The 19,009-nt window shown below is 33.8% G+C and overlaps 1 protein-coding gene across 1 annotated transcript; it reads right to left on the bottom strand.

Moving 5' to 3' along the window:
• Nucleotides 1-6,976: 6,976 nt before the first annotated feature.
• LOC140176576 (uncharacterized) lies at nt 6,977-13,431 on the bottom strand. The gene is made up of 5 exons (XM_072208099.1): nt 13,426-13,431; nt 10,490-12,710; nt 9,686-9,799; nt 8,190-9,370; nt 6,977-7,084 (listed from the first exon to the last, which is right to left on the bottom strand). The coding sequence occupies exons 1-5, from the start codon at nt 13,429-13,431 to the stop codon at nt 6,977-6,979; spliced, it is 3,630 nt and encodes a 1,209-aa protein (XP_072064200.1).
• Between the last annotated feature and the right edge of the window lie 5,578 nt (nt 13,432-19,009).

Genomic DNA, 19,009 nt, shown 5'->3' with positions numbered 1-19,009 from the left:
TATTCCCCAAATCAGTCATATATATATATATATATATATATATAAATATATATATAATATTAGCATACAATAATAAATAAAAATCGCACTTTATTTAGAAAAATAACACAGAGACATACACAAGTATAAAATGAAAGTCAAATACTTCTGTAATTAATAATTACTATTTCAATTTCAGTATTTGCACTAAGGTTTAACAATTACCACACCATAGCATAAATCCTAGTGTGTTTCTATTTTAAAGTTGACGAGTATGGAAATTCATCAAATCGATTGTATTTCTACTATAAGAGGGACTGAGCCAAAGTCCAAAACATATCTAAAATCTCTCAAGTTATCTATGCAAATATCCCACCCAAAAAAAACTTATATACAATATATAAAATATATATTAAAAAATTTGTAAATATAGGTCTCATGAATACTAAAGGATATCCTTATAGTTATTTATCTATATCCTAACAAGATCATCACTAAGAGATGTTAGATATTTTCCAAAATTGTTCAACGTTAGTGGTCCTTAACTAAGTGGGACCTATAAATTAAAAACAAATAAAAAAAATAAATGAAAGAAAGTGGCTTTTAAGAGAGAGAGTTTTTGAGACTCTCACTTTTAAAAGAAAAAAGAAAGAAAACAGAGAGTTTCGGCGTCATGGGAGAAGAAGAAATTGAAAAAAAAGATAAATTATTTTTTATTCGATTAAATCAGTAAATTTATTCTATTTTTTATGAAATTTTAGTATGTTATTTTTTGTATAAAGATGAATATTAGAATATAATTTACTAGTTGTATTGCCTTTTTTTTGTCTGATTTGAGATATCCACTTTGTAGAGGGTTTATGTTGATTCCATCAGTTTTGATAATGTATCTTATTAATTGTTGAGATACCTTGTGCTACTAGAAAGACTGATTGTGTACTCATTATTTTGATAGTGGAAGATTTTACTAGACTAGGTCCGTGGGATTTTTTGTCCCCCTTTTAGGATTTTTCCACGTTAAAATTCTGGTATCTGATTATTTAATTTCTATCATTATATTTGTTACTTAGAGTATCTTTGGTATTGCTATTTAATTACACATGTTGTGGAAAATTTATTTTTAGTGCTTCCGCTGTTAGACAGGTTCTTCTTTGAACCTTTGTTGAGTTTTTCTCAACAAAGTGGTATTAGAGCTTTGGTTGTTTATCTCTCTGCTGATTAAATGGAGGAAAATACTCATGGAACAAATATGGTCAAATTGAATTCCCAAAATTACTCGATTTGGAAGACGCTCATGGAAGATATGGTGTATATCAAGGACTTGTATGATCCTATGGAGGGAGATAAATTCAAAGGTATTAAATCCGATGCTGAATGGAAGAAGATGAATCGGAAGACAGTTGCTTTGATTAGGCAATGGCTTGATCTTAGCGTGTATCCACATGTTGACACCGAAACGAATGCTGAGAAGATATGGAATAAATTGAAGGAGTTATATGAGAGGAAGAATGTGCCAAACAAAGCATTCTTAATTAGGAAGCTTGTCAATATGAAGTATATTAAAGGTAAATCAATGCCGGAGCACTTGAGCACCTTTCAGGAGATGGTGAACCAATTGACAAATAATAAAATCATTTTGAATGATGAGTTACAAGCCTTGTTGTTGTTGAGCTCTTTGCCTGATAGTTGGAAAGTTCTGGTTGTGACACTGACTAACTTAGCTCCTAAAAGAAAGTTGATGTTAGCAATGGTTAAAAATAGCATGCTGAATGAAGAAGTCAGAAGAAAAGATTGAGGTTTGATTAATGCCTCCTCCCAGTCAGAAGCACTTGTTTTAGAGTCACGAGGGAGAAGTCAAAGTAGAAAATCTCACCGTTCTGACAAGTCAGAGAATCGAAGCAAGTCAAGAGGAAAGTACAGCCAAGAAAGAAGTTCATTTCTCACCATTGTGGCAAGCCGGGGCATATCAAGAGGCATTGTAAGTTCTTTAAAAGAGAACAATCAAGGGAAAGAAATAAAGACAAAGGTAAAAATAGTGATAAAGAAACTACTGCTATTATTTATGAAGATGTTCTTATCACATATGATAAAAATTATGTGAATATTGTCTGTGATAATTCAACTTGGATTATGGATTCTGGTCCCTCATGTCATGTTACTCCAAGGCGTGAATTTTTCACTTCCTATACTGCTAGAAATTTTGGCAAGATCAAATTGGGAGATAAAGGAGTGTGTGATATCATTGGTATGGGTGATATGTGGCTTGAAACCAACATGGGATCAAGTTGCAGTTGAAGAACGTTAGGCATGCGCCAGATATGCGGTTCAATCTTATTTCAGAGAAGGCATTGGATCAAGAGGGGTATTGCACTTCCTTTGGTAGTGAAAAATGCAAGATTACCAAAATGGCTCTCATTGTTGCTAAAGAAGACAATAGTCTCACTACTCTCTACTGGTTGCAAGCAAAGTTGTGCAAAGAAGAGGTGAATGTAGCTGATGATTCCTCTTCTGATTTGTGGCATATACATCTTGGCCACTTGAGCGAGAAAGGACTAAGCTTCTTAGTCAAGAAACACTCACTTCCTGTGAAAGGTACAACTTTAGATATTTGTACTCATTGTTTTGTTGAAAAGCATGCTAGAGTATCATTTCATAGTTCTGGACCTTATAGGAGATCACATGTTCTAGATTTAGTTCACACTGATGTTTGCACTATGGATGCTAAGACACTAGGTGGTGCATCATACTTTGTTACTTTTATTGATGATTATTCTCGAAAAGTGTGGGCTTTTGTTTTGAAATCTAAAGACCAGGTGCTCGGTATCTTCAAACACTTTCATGCAAGTGTTGAAAAAGAAACAGGAAGGAAACTGAAATGTGTTCGAGCAGATAATGGTGATGAATATAGGGGATCCATTTGAAAAGTATTGTAAAGGACATGGGATCAAGCTTGAGAAGACGGTTCCTAAGACTCCTCAACATAATTGAGTTGCAGAGAGAATGAATCGCACTATCAATGATAGAGTCAGGTGTATGCTCTCTCATACAAAGTTGCCTAAATCCTTTTGGGGTGAAGCGATGAGGACTGCAGTAGATCTGATCAACCTTTTTTCTTCAGTTTCACTAAATGGTGATGTTCCAGAGAAAGTTTGGAAAGGAAAAGATGTCTCCTATAGTCACTTGCAAGTGTTCGACTGCAGAGCTTTTGTTCACATTCCAAGAGATGAAAGGTCCAAATTGGATGGAAAGTCAAAGAAGTGTATTTTCATGGGTTATGGTCATAGAGACTTTGGTTACAGATTATGGGATCCGGTGAACAATAAGATAATTAGAAACCGATATGTGATTTTTCTTGAAGACCAAACTATTGAAGATCTTGAGAAGACAGATAAACCAATAACTGTTAGACGTTCTGCTGATGATGAACCTGGTCCTTCTACTAGACCTCCTGTTGATGGGAGAGATGTACAAGTTGATAATGATGGTGATGATTTGCATGATGAACCTACACCTCAACCTGAGGTGCTAGATGTAGAAATTTCACCAGATGTTAAAGTTCCACCTAAACCACCAGTTGAGCCTAAATTGAGAAGATCTACTAGAGAGCGTCATCCTTCTCGGAAATACTCTCCTCATGTGTATGTGATGAACACTAAGACTGGAGAGCCAGAAATCTACCAGGAAGCTATGTATGATAAGCATAAGGAAGATTAGTTGAAAGCCATACAAGAAGAAATGAAATCCTTGTATGAGAATCATACTTTTGAATTGGTGAAGTTGTCGAAGGGTAAAAGAGTATTTAAGACTAAATGGGTGTTCAAACTGAAAGCGAATGAAAATGTCTCACGGCCAAGGTACAAAGCTTGATTGGTTGTAAAAGGTTTTGAGCAAAAGAAAGGTATTGATTTTGAGGAGATTTTTTCTCCAGTTGTGAAGATGTCCTCTATTCGAGTTGTGCTTGGATTGGCAGCTAGGTTGAATTTAGAGGTTGAACAGTTTGATGTGAAGACTGCATTCCTTCACGGTGACATAGATAAAGAAATTTATATGGAGCAACCAGAGGGTTTCGAAGTTAATGGAAAGGAGCACCTTGTATGCAAGTTGAAGAAGAGCTTATATGGGTTGAAGCAAGTGCCAAGGCAGTGGTACACGAAGTTTGATTCCTTTATGGAAGGTCATTGGTATAGTAAGACTTCTTCTGATAATTGTGTGTATGTTAAAAAATTCTCTGATGGTGATTTTATAATTCTCTTGCTTTATGTTGATGACATGTTGATTGTTGGTCATGACACTAAGAAGATTAAAAGTCTTAAGAAATATTTGAACAGATCATTTGCTATGAAGGATTTGGGTCCTGCAAAGAAAATCTTTGGCATGAATATCACTCGTGACAGGAAGAATGAAAAATTGTGGTTGTCACAACAGAAGTATATTGAGAAGGTTTTAGCGAGGTTTAGCATGAGTAATTTCAAACCTATTAGTACTCCACTTGCTAGTCATTCAAGCTGAGTTTGCAGCAATGTCCTACAAGCGAGAAAGAAAAAGCAGAAATGAAGAAGATTTCATATGCATCTGCAGTTGGCAGTTTGATGTATGCTATGGTTTGCACCAGGTCGGATATTACTCATGCCGTTGGAATTGTTAGTCGGTTTCTCTCTAATCCTGACAAGGAACACTGGCAAGCAGTGAAGTGGATTCTCAGATACCTTAATGGTACTTCCAGAGTGTGTTTATGCTTTGGGAGTGGCCAACCTGTGTTGGATGGTTACACAGATGCAGATATGGCTGGAAATCTCGATTCAAGAAAGTATACTTCTTGTTATATGATGACTTTTGCAGGGGGAGCTGTGTCGTGGCAATTCCGACTTCAAAAATGTGTTGCTTTATCTACTATAGAGACAGAATACATTGCTGTTGTTGAAGTTTCTAAGGAACTCTGGTGGATGAAGAAATTTCTACAAGAATTAGGCATCAATTAAGAGAAGTTTGTGTTATTTTGTGACAGTCAGAGTGCTATCCATCTTAGCAAGAATCCGACGTTTCATTCCAGATCGAAGTACATAGAGTTGAGGTATCATTGGATACGTCAAGTGCTTGAGATGAAGTCATATGCACTTGAAAAGATCCATACTGATGATAATGGTTCAGATATGATGATTAAGAGTTTACCTGAAGTGAAATTTGATTCTTGCAAAGAGAAGGCGAGTTTGGTAGAACAACATATTCTCACTTGAGTTGGTGAGGGAAAGATTTGTTAGTGGGTCCCCAACTAAGTGGGGTCCACAAGTTAAAAACAAATAAAAAAATAAATGAAAGAAAGTGGCTTTTAAGACATTGAGAGAGGGAGAGAGAGTTTTTGAGACTCTCATTTTTGAAAGAAAAAAGAAAGAAAACAAAGAGCTTCGGCGTCGAGGGAGAAGAAGAAATTGGGGAAAAAGGGCAAGTCATTTTTTATCCGATTGAACCAGTAAACTTGCTCTATTTCTTATGAAATTTTAGTATGTTATTCCTGATGTAGAGATGAACATTAGGATATAACTTGCTAGTTGCATTGCCTTCTTTTTTGTCTGATTTGAGATACCCACTTTGTGGAGAATTTATGTTGACTCCATCAATTTTGATGATGTATCTTGTTGGTTGTTGAGATGCCCTGTGCTACTGGACTAAGTTCCGTGAATTTTTTGTCCCTCTTTTGGGAGTTTTTTCATATTAAAATTCTAGTATTTAATTATTTAATTTCTGTCATTATATTTATTGTTTGGAGTATCTTTAATATTGCTATTTAATCGCACCGATTGTAAAAAAATTATTTTTGATGCTTACGTTGTTAAACAGATTTTTGTTTAAATCTTTGTTGAGTTTTTCCCAACAAACAGGACAAGGTTATTATTATGACCCTGAAATCAGCACTAGATAGAACAAACAAGGCCTGTGACAAATAATGGATAACAATAGAATCAAGAACTCAAAACACAATCTTCATAATAGGATTGTCACAAGAGAAAATAAGGTTGTCTTTACTAGGGTGAAAGTCTAGTGACATCTCAGTTGAACCGTGTCCTATATATGAATGTTTGAAATGGATCAAAATAATCAGATAAATAGAACAAATGGCCATTTAAGAAACACCATTTAAGAAACACCTAAACTGATGATAATAAGAAAAATCTGACAATGAAAACACTTGATTTCTAAATCTAAGCTAAGAGAACTTTACTTAAAAAATAATTTGATTTTGACCAATGAAAATTTTGAAGAACTAAATCGAACATCAGTTATCAACTAAGTATGTTCTTTTAGTGTCGATTCAAGTCAAAAAATAATTTGATTTTGACCAATAAAAATTTTGAAGAACTAAATCGAACATCAGTTATCAACCAAGTATGTTCTTTTAGTGTCGACTTCAGGTTAAATGATTCTGTGCACCACAAAGATACCTGCATTGCAAAAAAGTATAATCAGAGAATGAAATTGATTTTACCATATACTAACAAATTTAAAGCAATTAAATATAGGGGTGGCAACACAACTTAAATTCGCGGATACCCATCTTATTTCTAACCGTTTGAGCGGGTAATTATCCGCCCCACACCGGAGCGGGTTTTAACGGGTGGGTTCTTGGGCAGGGCGGGACAGGATCGGGTTTAGGTTAAACCTGTCCCGATATATATAATATATATAAAATAATTAGTAAAATGATTAATATTATATCATATTTAAAATTTTTTTTATTTATGTTATGTATATAAATGATAGTTATATAATTTTTAAAATTTAATTTTATTTGTTAGATTTAATAATTATAGGGACGAGACGGATACCCGTAAGGACAGGTACCCGCAGGAGCGGAATAAAGTTTAACATTTTACTATTCACAGTAGGAATGGAGTGGACTCGATACGAATTTTTGTAGAACTGGATGGAATTAGATAGAGTAAAAACCCGCCCCTACCCATTCCATTGCCACCCCTAATTAAACAAAAGCTTCTTCCAACAATCACTGACCGTAAATTTGGTCATTCCATGGTTGAAGCAAGATCAGTCTAGCACCTACCTTTTTATCATGGCCACCAGTAGCAAACAGCTTTCCATCTGAATGACAATTCTAATGCATCGAATTTAAATTATTAGGACTTCTCATATAAACATGCAAAATATTTATTCATGGGTATCTATTAAATTAGGATATTGATCTATCAGATTTATCATACCTTTGCCAATCTTACCTCATTAATTAATTTATTAATATTATTCTTCAATGTAATAAATATTTACATTATATAAATTATATAATTATATATAAGATTCTTGTCACTATTATTTCATTTCATAAATTTACACTAATTCTTAACGATTTTTTCAAAAAAATCAAATTTAGCACAACAAAATATTTTTATTAGATACATTTAAATATACCATGATGATTTAATTGATTTCTAATTTTATATTATATTATTTATATTCTCATTCTCAATCAATTTTCTCTAATTAATTTTTTTAAAATTATTTCTAACCTATAGAACATCTCAAAGTTACAAAATAGAACATCATCCTTTAGACAATATTATCAAAAACAAATAGATAATTGATTTATCAAAGTTTACGTATAAAATATTTACACCAACAATTGAAGAAGAACCTATTTGCTTAAAAATTAAAAATGATTATATTAGATAAAAAAAATACAAAACAAATATATTTATTACATTTTCAAAACGAATTTACAAAAAAAATATTTTTATTATTTTTACTATTTATACTTTTTTTATTCTGTAATAGTTTACATATAATTTTATTTTAATATTCTTATAATTATACTTATTTCAAATGAAGGTGCAATCTTGTGCAATTCCAAAATTAAAAACTTTGTATTATAAATGATAGAAACAAGAGACTGAGAGAATGATGTGAAAAGTGTATGATTGAGTTGTATCTCAGGTACAATATACAAGGGGTATTTATAGGTGCTAAATAAATCAAAGTAATAAAGACATAGAATCCTACAATTAATGTACAGATATGCTATATAAATATAGACGATGCTAATTGATCTAAATTGATTCTAATGATTCTAATTGATTCTCTAACATCCCCCCTCAAACTCAAGTGGGAGCTAAGGATACCAACTTGAGTTTGGATAACAAAATCCGAAAGCGAGTCGGGTGATGAGCTTTCGTGAAGATATCAGCAGTCTGATCCAGTGTTCCAACAGCAATGAGACGAACAGCATCAATAAGGATTCGTTGCCGAACAAAATGACAATCAATCTCAATGTGTTTGGTGCGTTCATGAAACACATCATTATGGGTAATCTGAATAGCACTGCGGTTATCACAAAAGACATCAGTAGGGGACGACTGAGGAGCACCCAGATCTTCGAGAAGCCAACGAACCGAGATAACCTCAGCAGTGGTGTCAGCAAGGGCACGATACTCAGCTTCTGTGCTTGAGCGAGCAGTGAACGTTTGCTTCTTAGCACGCCAAGAGATGAGAGCGTCGCCAAGAAACAAACAATAACCAGTAGTAGAACGACGATCAGTGGAATCACCAGCCCAATCAGCATCAGAGTATGCCTGAAGGGTCAAAGAGGAATGGGCAGAAAAATAAAGGCGATGAAAAAGAGTGCCTTTGACATACCGAAGAATGCAAAGAACTGCCGCATAGTGAGTAGTACGGGGAGCAGACAAGAACTGGCTGAGGACATGAACTGGATAGGCAATGTCTGGTCGGGTGACAGTCAAGTAGACGAGACCGCCAACTAACTGGCGATAAAGTGTCGGATTATCCAAAACAGTGCCATCCATAGGGGTAAATCGAACATTAGGCTCAAGAGGAGTAGACTCGGTGCGACTATCTGTAATCCCAGCGCGAGCAAGGAGATCTGAAGCATACTTAGCCTGAAAGAGATAAATGCCATCATCTGTGGAGATGACCTCGAGACCAAGAAAATAGCTGAGAGAACCAAGATCCTTCATCTCAAAAGTACGCTGAAGTGAGGTCTTGAGATCAGAGATACCATCAACATCATCTCCAGTAATAATCATGTCATCAACATACAAAAGTAGAAGAACAACTCCACGGTCGCTTTTACGAATGAAAAGCGCATTCTCATGAGGACTAGAAATAAAGCCAAGACTGCATATGGTAGTGCTGAACTTGTCAAACCATTCACGAGGAGCTTGCTTAAGTCCATAAAGTGCCTTGCGAAGGAGACAAACCTTACTGGAAGGACAAGGATATCCTGGAGGTGGTTTCATATAGACTCTCTGTTTCAAATCCCCATTAAGAAATGCATTCTTCACATCCATCTGACTGAGAGACCATCTTTTAACCGCAGCAATGGCAAGGAGAGCTCTAACAGACGTAAGGCGAGCAACAGGAGCAAAAGTCTCTTCATAATCAATACCATACTCTTGCGTACAACCTTGAGCAACCAATCGTGCCTTATAACGGTCAATAGAGCCATCAGAGCGAGTCTTGATCTTGTATACCCATCTACTGCCCACAACTTCCTGATCAGAAGGAGGATCAACCAAATCCCAAGTGTGTACTTTTTCAAGTGCCTGTATTTCTTCCTGCATTGCTTGTTGCCAATTTGGATTTGTGGAGGCTTCTCTGAATGACTTAGGTTCATGTTGATGAAGAATAGTAGAAAAGCAATGATAATCAAAAAGATGAGGAGGGGGATTCCTTACTCTAGAAGAACGAGTGGGAGGAGGAGGCATGACGCTAGGAGTGGGATCGCCGTCCGGACTGGAATCATCGGGAGATGGAGAAGGTGGAGGATCAGGAGCCTCGAGTGGTGGACTTGGGGTAGACCCTGTAGTATCATCACTAGGAAAGAGATCAACATTTGGGTTAGTAAAAAACGGTGATGGAGTAGAAGGAATGGACTCAAAGGAGGAGAAACTAGAGAACATGTGATGTTCCCAGAAGACAACATGACGAGATATACGAATACGGCGAGAGATAGGATCCCAACAACGATAACCCTTATGTTCAGAAGCATACCCAAGAAAACAACACATGCGAGCCCGAGATTCAAGCTTATTATGTTCATGAGGCTGAAGAAGGACAAAACAGACACAACCAAAAACACGGAGAGAACTGTAATCGGGAGAAGTACGATAAAGACGCTCAAAGGGAGTAGTGTTACCAAGAACAGAAGAAGGGAGTCTATTGATAGCATGAACAGCAGTGAGGACAGCTTCACCCCAAGCACGCTCAGGACAGGAAGAGGAAATAAGCATCGCACGGACAGAGTCAAGAATATGACGGTGTTTACGCTCAGCTCTGCCATTTTGTTGAGAGGTACCAGGACAAGAAAACTCGGACAAAGTACCCTGTTCAGCGAGAAAATTTAAAAGTTTGGAGTCACGATATTCCATAGCATTATCACGTCTGAAAATTTTAATGACCTTTGAAAACTGAGTTCGAACCATAGTGGCAAAGTTAATATAAATCTGAGGCAACTCACAACGATTAGTCATCAAATAGACCCAAGTAAAACGGGAATAATCATCAATAAAGAGAACAAAATATCGAGCCCCTCCCATAGAAGCGGTGGGAGCGGGTCCCCAAACATCAGAATGAATAAGATCAAAAGGAGAGCATGCAATAGAGGAATTATTATTAAAGGATAAGGCAGGTTGTTTTGCAGTGTGACAAGAAATGCAATCTAAAGGCTCATTTTGAACTTGACCTAAAACACCCGTAGATATAAGAGGACATAATTTGCCTAAGGAGCTATGGGCAAGACGTCGGTGCCACAAGTGAAGAGTAGATGGAGAGGAAGCAGCACAGAGATGGGTAGAGGGAACATGAAGGTTCTCGAGCTCAAATAAGCGTCCAACCTTACATCCAGTCCCGATGATCTTTCCCGTCCGACGATCCTGCACACGACATCCAAAATTTGAAAAAATGACATCAAAACCAAGTTCAACAAGCTGACCGACAGAGATAAGATTAAAATTCAATTTTGGAATAAAATAAGCATCAGAAAGATGAATATTGGACTGTGAAATAACCCCGTGATGTGTTGCATGCAAGAGGGAACCATTAGCAGTGTTAACAGAAGGTGCATTTGTAGTGGGAGACAACGACGAAAAAAGATGACGCAAAGGAGACATATGATTGAAACAACTAGAATCAAAATACCATTTAGAATTACCTGGAGGGGTGGAAAGAGTAGCGGGGGTATTACCAGAAAAAGAGAGAAGTTGCCGAAGAAGGGTTTCAATATCTGATGGAGAGACAGAAGGTGTGTTGAGAGATGTGGAAGAGGTGGACTCAGTAGCAGCAGCAGCAGAGGCAGGCACATGCGAAGAGTGGTTGGGACGAGGTTGATACTTGTTCTGATCTGAGCGTGGTGGTCGAGTAGGACAGGTAACAATCAAGTGACCCGAGAGCTTACAATAATGGCAGAACAGTTTCGGGCAATTGGAGCCAATGTGGCCTTTTTGTTTGCACTTACGACATTCAATAGAAGGACAGTCGGAGAAGGAATGCCCAGGCCGGTTACAATTGCGACAGATTTTTCCCTTTCTGTCGGTGGCAGCAAAGACAGTTTCACTTTTAGAACGAAGCAATCCCAAGCGCGTTTCTTCAGACTTAAGACGAGGAAGAGCATCTTCAAGACTAGGCAAGAGATTCTGATGAAGAAGAGAAGCCCTGACCGACTCATAGTCATCAGTAAGTGCCATCAGAAATTGGATGAGACGTGTCCGGTTCCGATAATCCTCATATGCCTTAGCATCAGTGGGATCTTTAAGAACAGGCTCACAGGAGGTCAACTGATCCCAAATAATCTCCATCTGAGCAAGAAAATCAAAAACTGCTTGGCCACGTTCTTGCTTAAGGCTATGAAGTTCCTTAAGCAGTTGGTACTGATGAGAGAGATCAGAGATAGTGTAACGTTTCGCCAAATGATCCCATACCTCTTTAGCAGTTTCAAAACGCCCAAATTGTAAGTGAATGCCAGGAGTCGAAGTGTTGCGGAACCAAGTGATAATCTGATGATTTTTACTATCCCAATCTTCCAATTTCTCTGCATAGTCCTTCTCCTTCTCAGCATCCTCCTTGGATTTGGAGGCACCATCTTTGGATACAGTTGGCTTAACAGGACAAGCAATATCACCAGTCACATATCGCCATAATTTTCTCCCTTTAAGAAATCCTCGCATGGCTTCAACCCAATGTGCATAGTTGGAGCCATTAAGAATAACAGGGATAGGCTGAAAGACATCCGGTTTTTCCATAGTAATAGAAGAAATAGCAAAGGAAGAAGAAAACTGCAAATTCGGGGCAGAAAACGAGAAAACAGAGCGCGAAATCGGAAAGAGCTCACCATAAACCTTAGGGAGGGTCCACTTGGCAGCCACGTCAGCGAGTGACGACACGTGGCAGTACCGGAGAGGCGGAAGGAGGCACGTTGGCGCACAGGTGGCACGCGGGTCGCAGGGCGGGTCGGGTTGCTCAACCAGCTTACCTTGTGACACGTGGACGCTCCAGGGACGTCCGATCTGCACGAAGATCCAACGGCTGCTGAAGCCTCTGGATGAGAAAGAATGGTGGTGGGCAGCAATGTTCTGACGGCGCGTGGAGGCGCGTGTGGTGGTCGTTGGCGGCGATCTCGGCGGCGTTGGAAAGCTGACGGAGAGAAGAACACGATGATGCCGGAGGTGACGAACCAAAGTGTCGGAAAAGAGAACGAAAAAGGAGGCCAAAGAACACTGCCGACAAGGAAAAACAAAGGGGCTATGAACTAATATTCATTGAAAAAAAAAAGACCTAAACTCTTGATACCATGATAGAAACAAGAGACTGAGAGAATGATGTGAAAAGTGTATGATTGAGTTGTATCTCAGGTACAATATACAAGGGGTATTTATAGGTGCTAAATAAATCAAAGTAATAAAGACATAGAATCCTACAATTAATGTACAGATATGCTATATAAATATAGACAATGCTAATTGATCTAAATTGATTCTAATGATTCTAATTGATCCTCTAACAATAAAATATTTTAAATAAAACATCCTTTAAATTTAACATTAGTTTACAAAAATTTAAATTAATTTTTAAATAATATAATATTTATTAAAATTTATTATATACTATTATTAATTTACTATTCCACGGGATGCGCAGGTCTCACTCTAGTTTCACGGTTACGATGAATGCATTTCCAGACGATTCCAATAATGTTCAACTTCCTTACTAATTCTTTAATAACTAACACTTCCAAGGTACTACCTAAGGGAAAAAGAAAAATAGAAAAAGTTGTCACAGTAAATTAGATTGATCATCTTATGATATGAAGTACTTGACTAACCAGTGCACATTGCTTAGCATCAGGGAAATAAAAAATAACGACATTTAAATTCTTTCAAGACACTTGAGTTTCCCTAATTAATTACTTGCATGCACAATGAAGCTTCAAACCTGCATCTTTGTCATCTGCCTTTGTTTTTGCTCAATGCTGTCACGAGTTTGTTAGGAAGAACTCAAGTCTGGAATGAGAGAGAATAGGAAGCAGTATTTGGATCTTTGACAGCTTTGAAGATCGACACTCATCCCAAAGCGGCCCAATTTCTTTTAGTTTTGCTGAATCAATAAGCAGCTTTTCAGTGCAAGTAAATAATGATTAAGAATCATACTCAGGATCCACTTGAAAATATTAGTATTGTTAACAATTTCCATTTCCTTAGCTATGTTATCCCATATGAGAGTTGAAAGAGTAGAAACTAGAAAGTGGACCAGGTTAATTAAAAAAAAAACTAAATATGCTAAAATTATTAATAAGAACTATGAAAATTTTATTTAAAAAAAATGACCATGTTGTTTTTATTAAATGACAATGTTATTCTTTAATATAGTATTTTTTTCTCATTTATCATATTTCACATTCCCAAAATTAAGTTCTTAAATTTACAGTTTTATTACCTATTAACCTTTTTATTATATTTGTAATCCAAAAACCTAAATTGGATTCATTTTATCTTATCATCACGGATTAGATGAACCTTTTAACTTATTTATAATCTTTTCAAAGTTTTATTAATTTTTTCGAAAAATAGTAGGAGGTTATGTGTTCAAAACGGTTAAACAATTTTTTAAGTGGAGATTAAACCCTAAAAAATTTTAACTATACAAATATTTATCTCATTTTCAAAATATCTTATGTGAATAACATGATTCATGTTAGACTAATTAGCTTGTCTACAATTTTTTATAAAATTATATATAAAATCTTAGTGCATTGACTACAAAATTGTATAAATGTTTTAATTAGCCCTAATCAAAGCGCCTTTTTTAAGGGAAGACTAATTTTTGATAACATTTTGATTGCACATAAATGTATATACTATTTAAAAAATAAAAAGATAGGTCTTTAGACTGAAATAGCAATCAAATTAGACATGAATAAGATTTATAATTGAATGAAGTGAAATTTTTTGTGGTTCATTTTGGACAAACAGATTCACTAGATCTGAAAACTGGTCACAACTATTTCTTATTCCATTGTTGTGAAAGGTCAATCTATGATTATTTTTTAAGGTAAGTATTAATTTTTTTTGCTTCAATTTTTACTCTATGTTTAATTTTGTAAAATGTATAAAAATTATGAATAGTTGATGGTTTTGTTATGTGTTTTGCAGCTTTAAAAATGGAAAAAATTGACACTGTCAGAGACATTATTATTAGAAGCACATTCTCTCGAACCTCTCCAAATGCCGCTATTCTTCCTGTCATTTAGAATTTTTAAAATATTATTTTTATATATTTTTTTTTGAATTTCTGTTTAATCAGATATCCAATTATTTCAACGGATCCAATTCGTTCTTAAGCGATTTGGATGCATATTAAAAAGATGCAAAATCGAACTAATTACAATTTAATTAGTTCGATCTCATTTCACCCCAAACCCGAATCAATCTCACCAATAAATAAGGATGCCAAGCGAGAAAGTCCGTCCCGTCCCGTCCCATCCCGCCCTGCTAAAAGTCCGTCTTTTGGCAGGATGGTCCGCTCTGCCCCGCCTAATGAGACAGTCTTGAAAGCTCACCCCACCCCGTCTAACAGCAGGCTAGCGGGCCAAATCCGTCAAATCTCTTCTTTTTTTTTTTTACTATTAAGTATTAAATAATATAAATTACCAAAATAAAAGTATTAAATAATATATATAATTTCAAAACTATTTTAACAAATTTATAATTTCTAAAGACATAAAAAAATTATATTTTCTAAATTTACAAATATTAAAGTATTTATAATTACAAATACTAATAAACATAATCATAAACCAAGTTTTTTGAAACAAAATAATAAAATCAACATTGTCCAAAGTAAAATAAATATTGTCCAAAATATATAATTAAACATCTACAAATTTAGAATATAATCAATCAAACGTAAAATATAATCTAAAACACTAAATTAGAACATCTTTAAAAAAATTCTAAATCCAGTGGAAAAGCCCGTCCCGCCCCGCCAAAGCCCACGGTTTAAACAGTACGAGATTAGATAGATTCTTTTATGTGTGAGAGTCTCAATTTTCTAGCACAGTTGACTTTTTTTGGCGAGTTACGCGGGCCGGTCCGACAAATTTAGGCACGTTTGCCACCCTACCCGTGAACACCCTTACAAATAACCTACTAAGTTTTCAAAATAAAAGGAAAACCTTGAATTATGTGATACATTTCAAGTCTTTATTATTCGCGTAAAACATCATTACTAGCGCAGCACTTACACTTTGTTTGGATGTTGCAAAGAAAATGAAAAGAAAGAAAATAAAAGGAAAGAAAATACGAGGAAAGAAAATGGAAGGAAAAGTTGAGTTATTTGTATGTTGTTTGGATGAATAGAAAATAGATAGAAAGAAAATTTTTCTTTGTTTGGATCGAAAGAAAAGTGAGAAGAAAAAAATCATAATAGTATAAAATTATATTAATACCCTTATCATAAAATAAAGTATAAATATTTTTATTTATTTATATTTTATTATATTTTATATATTTAATTTAAATTATTTATTTAATACATATAATGTTTAAATATAAATTTCTATTATAATAATATATTAAAACTAAATTTATATTAATATTTGTCAATAATAATATAATTAAGGGTAGTATTAGAAATACAAAATTATATCATTTTTCTTCTTATTTTTTCGCTTGTGATGGAAAGAAATTTTTTTTAGTGGGATCCATACAAAAATTTTCTTTCCTTTCTATTTTCTTTGATAATCAAACAAAAAAAAATATCATTTTCTATCCATTTTTTTTCTATTCATTTTTTTTCCATTCATTTTCCATCAAACCAAATAAAGTATTATTGTTGGAACTTGGGAGTAAAGTTAGAGGTGACGGTGTGGAGTTTTTTTTATTGGATTGGACTTTTATGGGCTAACAATGTTAAGAAAAATAGACTATTTTTAAAAAGGCCCGTTATCCAGGCCTGTAAAAAGTTTTTATATCACAAAAAGAGTATTGGACCTACATTAGTAGATTCATCTTTTTCATTTTACATGTTTGAAGCTATGACAGTTAAAACACACTCCCACACGTCCAAAAAAAAAAAAAAAACACACTCCCAAAATAACAAGTCCAAAAAACCCCCAAAATAATAATAAAAAAAAGAATGCCCAAACGCAAAAAAAAAAAAAATTATATGTATTAACTTTGTATATATTTCTTTTGTACATTTTTTACTTTTGATATTAAAAGTAATTGATAAAAAATAAAATAAAATAAAAAGTTTATTTTCTATAATATAAAAAAGGAGAAAGTCTAAGGGCCCGACTTTTATTAAAATCTGGCCAACACTTAATCAGCAAAAAAAAAGTAATTATACATCATTAGATGTAATCCCACACCATTAAAAATACTAATAATAACTAATTGATAGCTACAAAATATAAAATCGGCTAGCCTCCTAGCACTCCTAAAAACAAAAATAAAAAAGGTTAAATTTACATTTTTGATATTAGTGAAACTTTAATCCATAATCATTTATTAAGAGAACAAAAATAGCATTTTCACTAACCTCACTTATTTATTTATTTATTTATTATTACTGTTATGTATGTTAATCCACTAGTTTAACTGTTTAAGTGTTAAATGACTAACACTCAATCGCATCCATCGATCTTATACAAAAATAATATGGATGGTTTAGATTTAGCTAATTGAACACTCTCTCTAGTTACATTTTCTCTCTTCCCTATCCTCTTCTATTGTGGGTAAAAATTTTGTTCCTTCTTCTCTCATTATTATTCATCTTTTTCTTTTTCTCTTTCACTTTCCTACCAATCCTACCTTTAATATTACTTTCTCCATTTTTAGCTATCAATATACAACCATTCTTAGATTTCATAAGAAAAATAATGTTTGATGGCATGGATTGATCATCTAAGAAATATACTAGGAAAAGAGTTGACTCTATATGCAATTAATTAATGTCAAATCTGAATAAAATAAAAGAATGAAGGTGGTGGTAATAAGATTGATAAAAACAAAAAAAAAAAATAAATGAGAAATATATAGAATTTATTACTTACATCAAGAGATATAAAAGTGTGATTAATTATTAGAGAAGAGAGTGTATTTAATTATTCATATTTTATATAGAATATGCTTCATTTATTTTTATTATTACTTCACATAGTTTATATATATATATATATATATATATATATATATATATATATATATATATATATATATATATAACCCCTTTGTGCTTGTTCATAACATGATCTATCTTGAACGTTAACAATGTTAACATTAAAATAAGAACTTCAAAAAGGGAAAAGCTTAATGTCTAAGTTAGTGATAGCAAAGAATAGTTATATATATAATTAGAAAGCTAACTATTTTCAATTAATCCATTTTTCGAAGTTATTTTTTTACTCGAATTAAATTCTAACTATAAATCCTAAATTCTTTGAAATAAGAGTTAAAAAAATAAATTTACAATAGAAAATAATTAATATTAATTAATTAAAAATTAATTCTTTATACTTATTCATATAAAATTATAATGACCTAATGCATTGTTGAATTATTCAACAAATCAATATCATGTTAGATGATATCAAATTTTATCCATTTTATTTCTCCAACAATCAAAAGCTTGGTCGACTTCAAAGTCAAATAAACAGATAGATAAGGCATAAGAGTATATTATTATTATATTCTTAGCTTCTTCTTCTTCTTGACAAGATCAAAACCAATAGTTTCTATATATATATATGAAAAAGGACAAAGAATATGATCAAGTTGCATAGGGTAGAGTATAGTGGTGAAATTGATATATGCCTTAATGGGATGACAACGCAACCTTTTGGTATATTTTACAATTGAGGAAATATTCCCTTTATAGAAAGGGGTAAATTAAAGCTAAGGTTGTGGATAGGAATTGAAATAAAAGGATTTGTATCGGATCATATATATGTTTTGCTTATAAAAAATACAGCCAAAACTTATCATTAATTGTCGCAATAATTAATAAATACTAAATAAAATAAATTATGATTATTTTTGGTTAATTTTTTTTGATTATCAAATATTTTCGTTTTATTTTATACATCCTAACTTTAAGCGGGAATTTTTGGGGACTTTAATGATATCACTGACTAATCTGAAAAGATTAGTGATGGACTCAAATCTCTTCAATTAATTTTAGCATTCAATTATTTTATTGATAATAATAGTTTAATAGATTTGGATAGGTAAAAGAAGACAATTTATATGAATTAATAAGCAAAAAACTGAGAAGTTAGTAATGAAAAGATTGGACAGATTTATGTACAGTGATCAGTGGCTAGCTAGTTTCTCACATACAACTGTTTTGAAGTTTTTGAAGACTGGATTCGACTATTTATTGCTTATTCTTGACACTAACCTGAATAGAAACATTCAAAAAGAATATTTAAGTTTCAAGAACGGTGGTATGAGATTGAAGATGTCCGAAAAATAATTTAAGAAGCTTGGAGGGTTGAAGTTGACAGATCTCCAATGTA

Source organism: Arachis hypogaea, chromosome 12 (genome assembly GCF_003086295.3).
Source record: "Arachis hypogaea cultivar Tifrunner chromosome 12, arahy.Tifrunner.gnm2.J5K5, whole genome shotgun sequence".
Taxonomy (NCBI): Eukaryota; Viridiplantae; Streptophyta; class Magnoliopsida; order Fabales; family Fabaceae; genus Arachis; species Arachis hypogaea.
The sequence above is the reverse complement of the archived record's forward strand: the minus strand, read 5'-3'. Positions and strand labels throughout refer to the sequence as shown.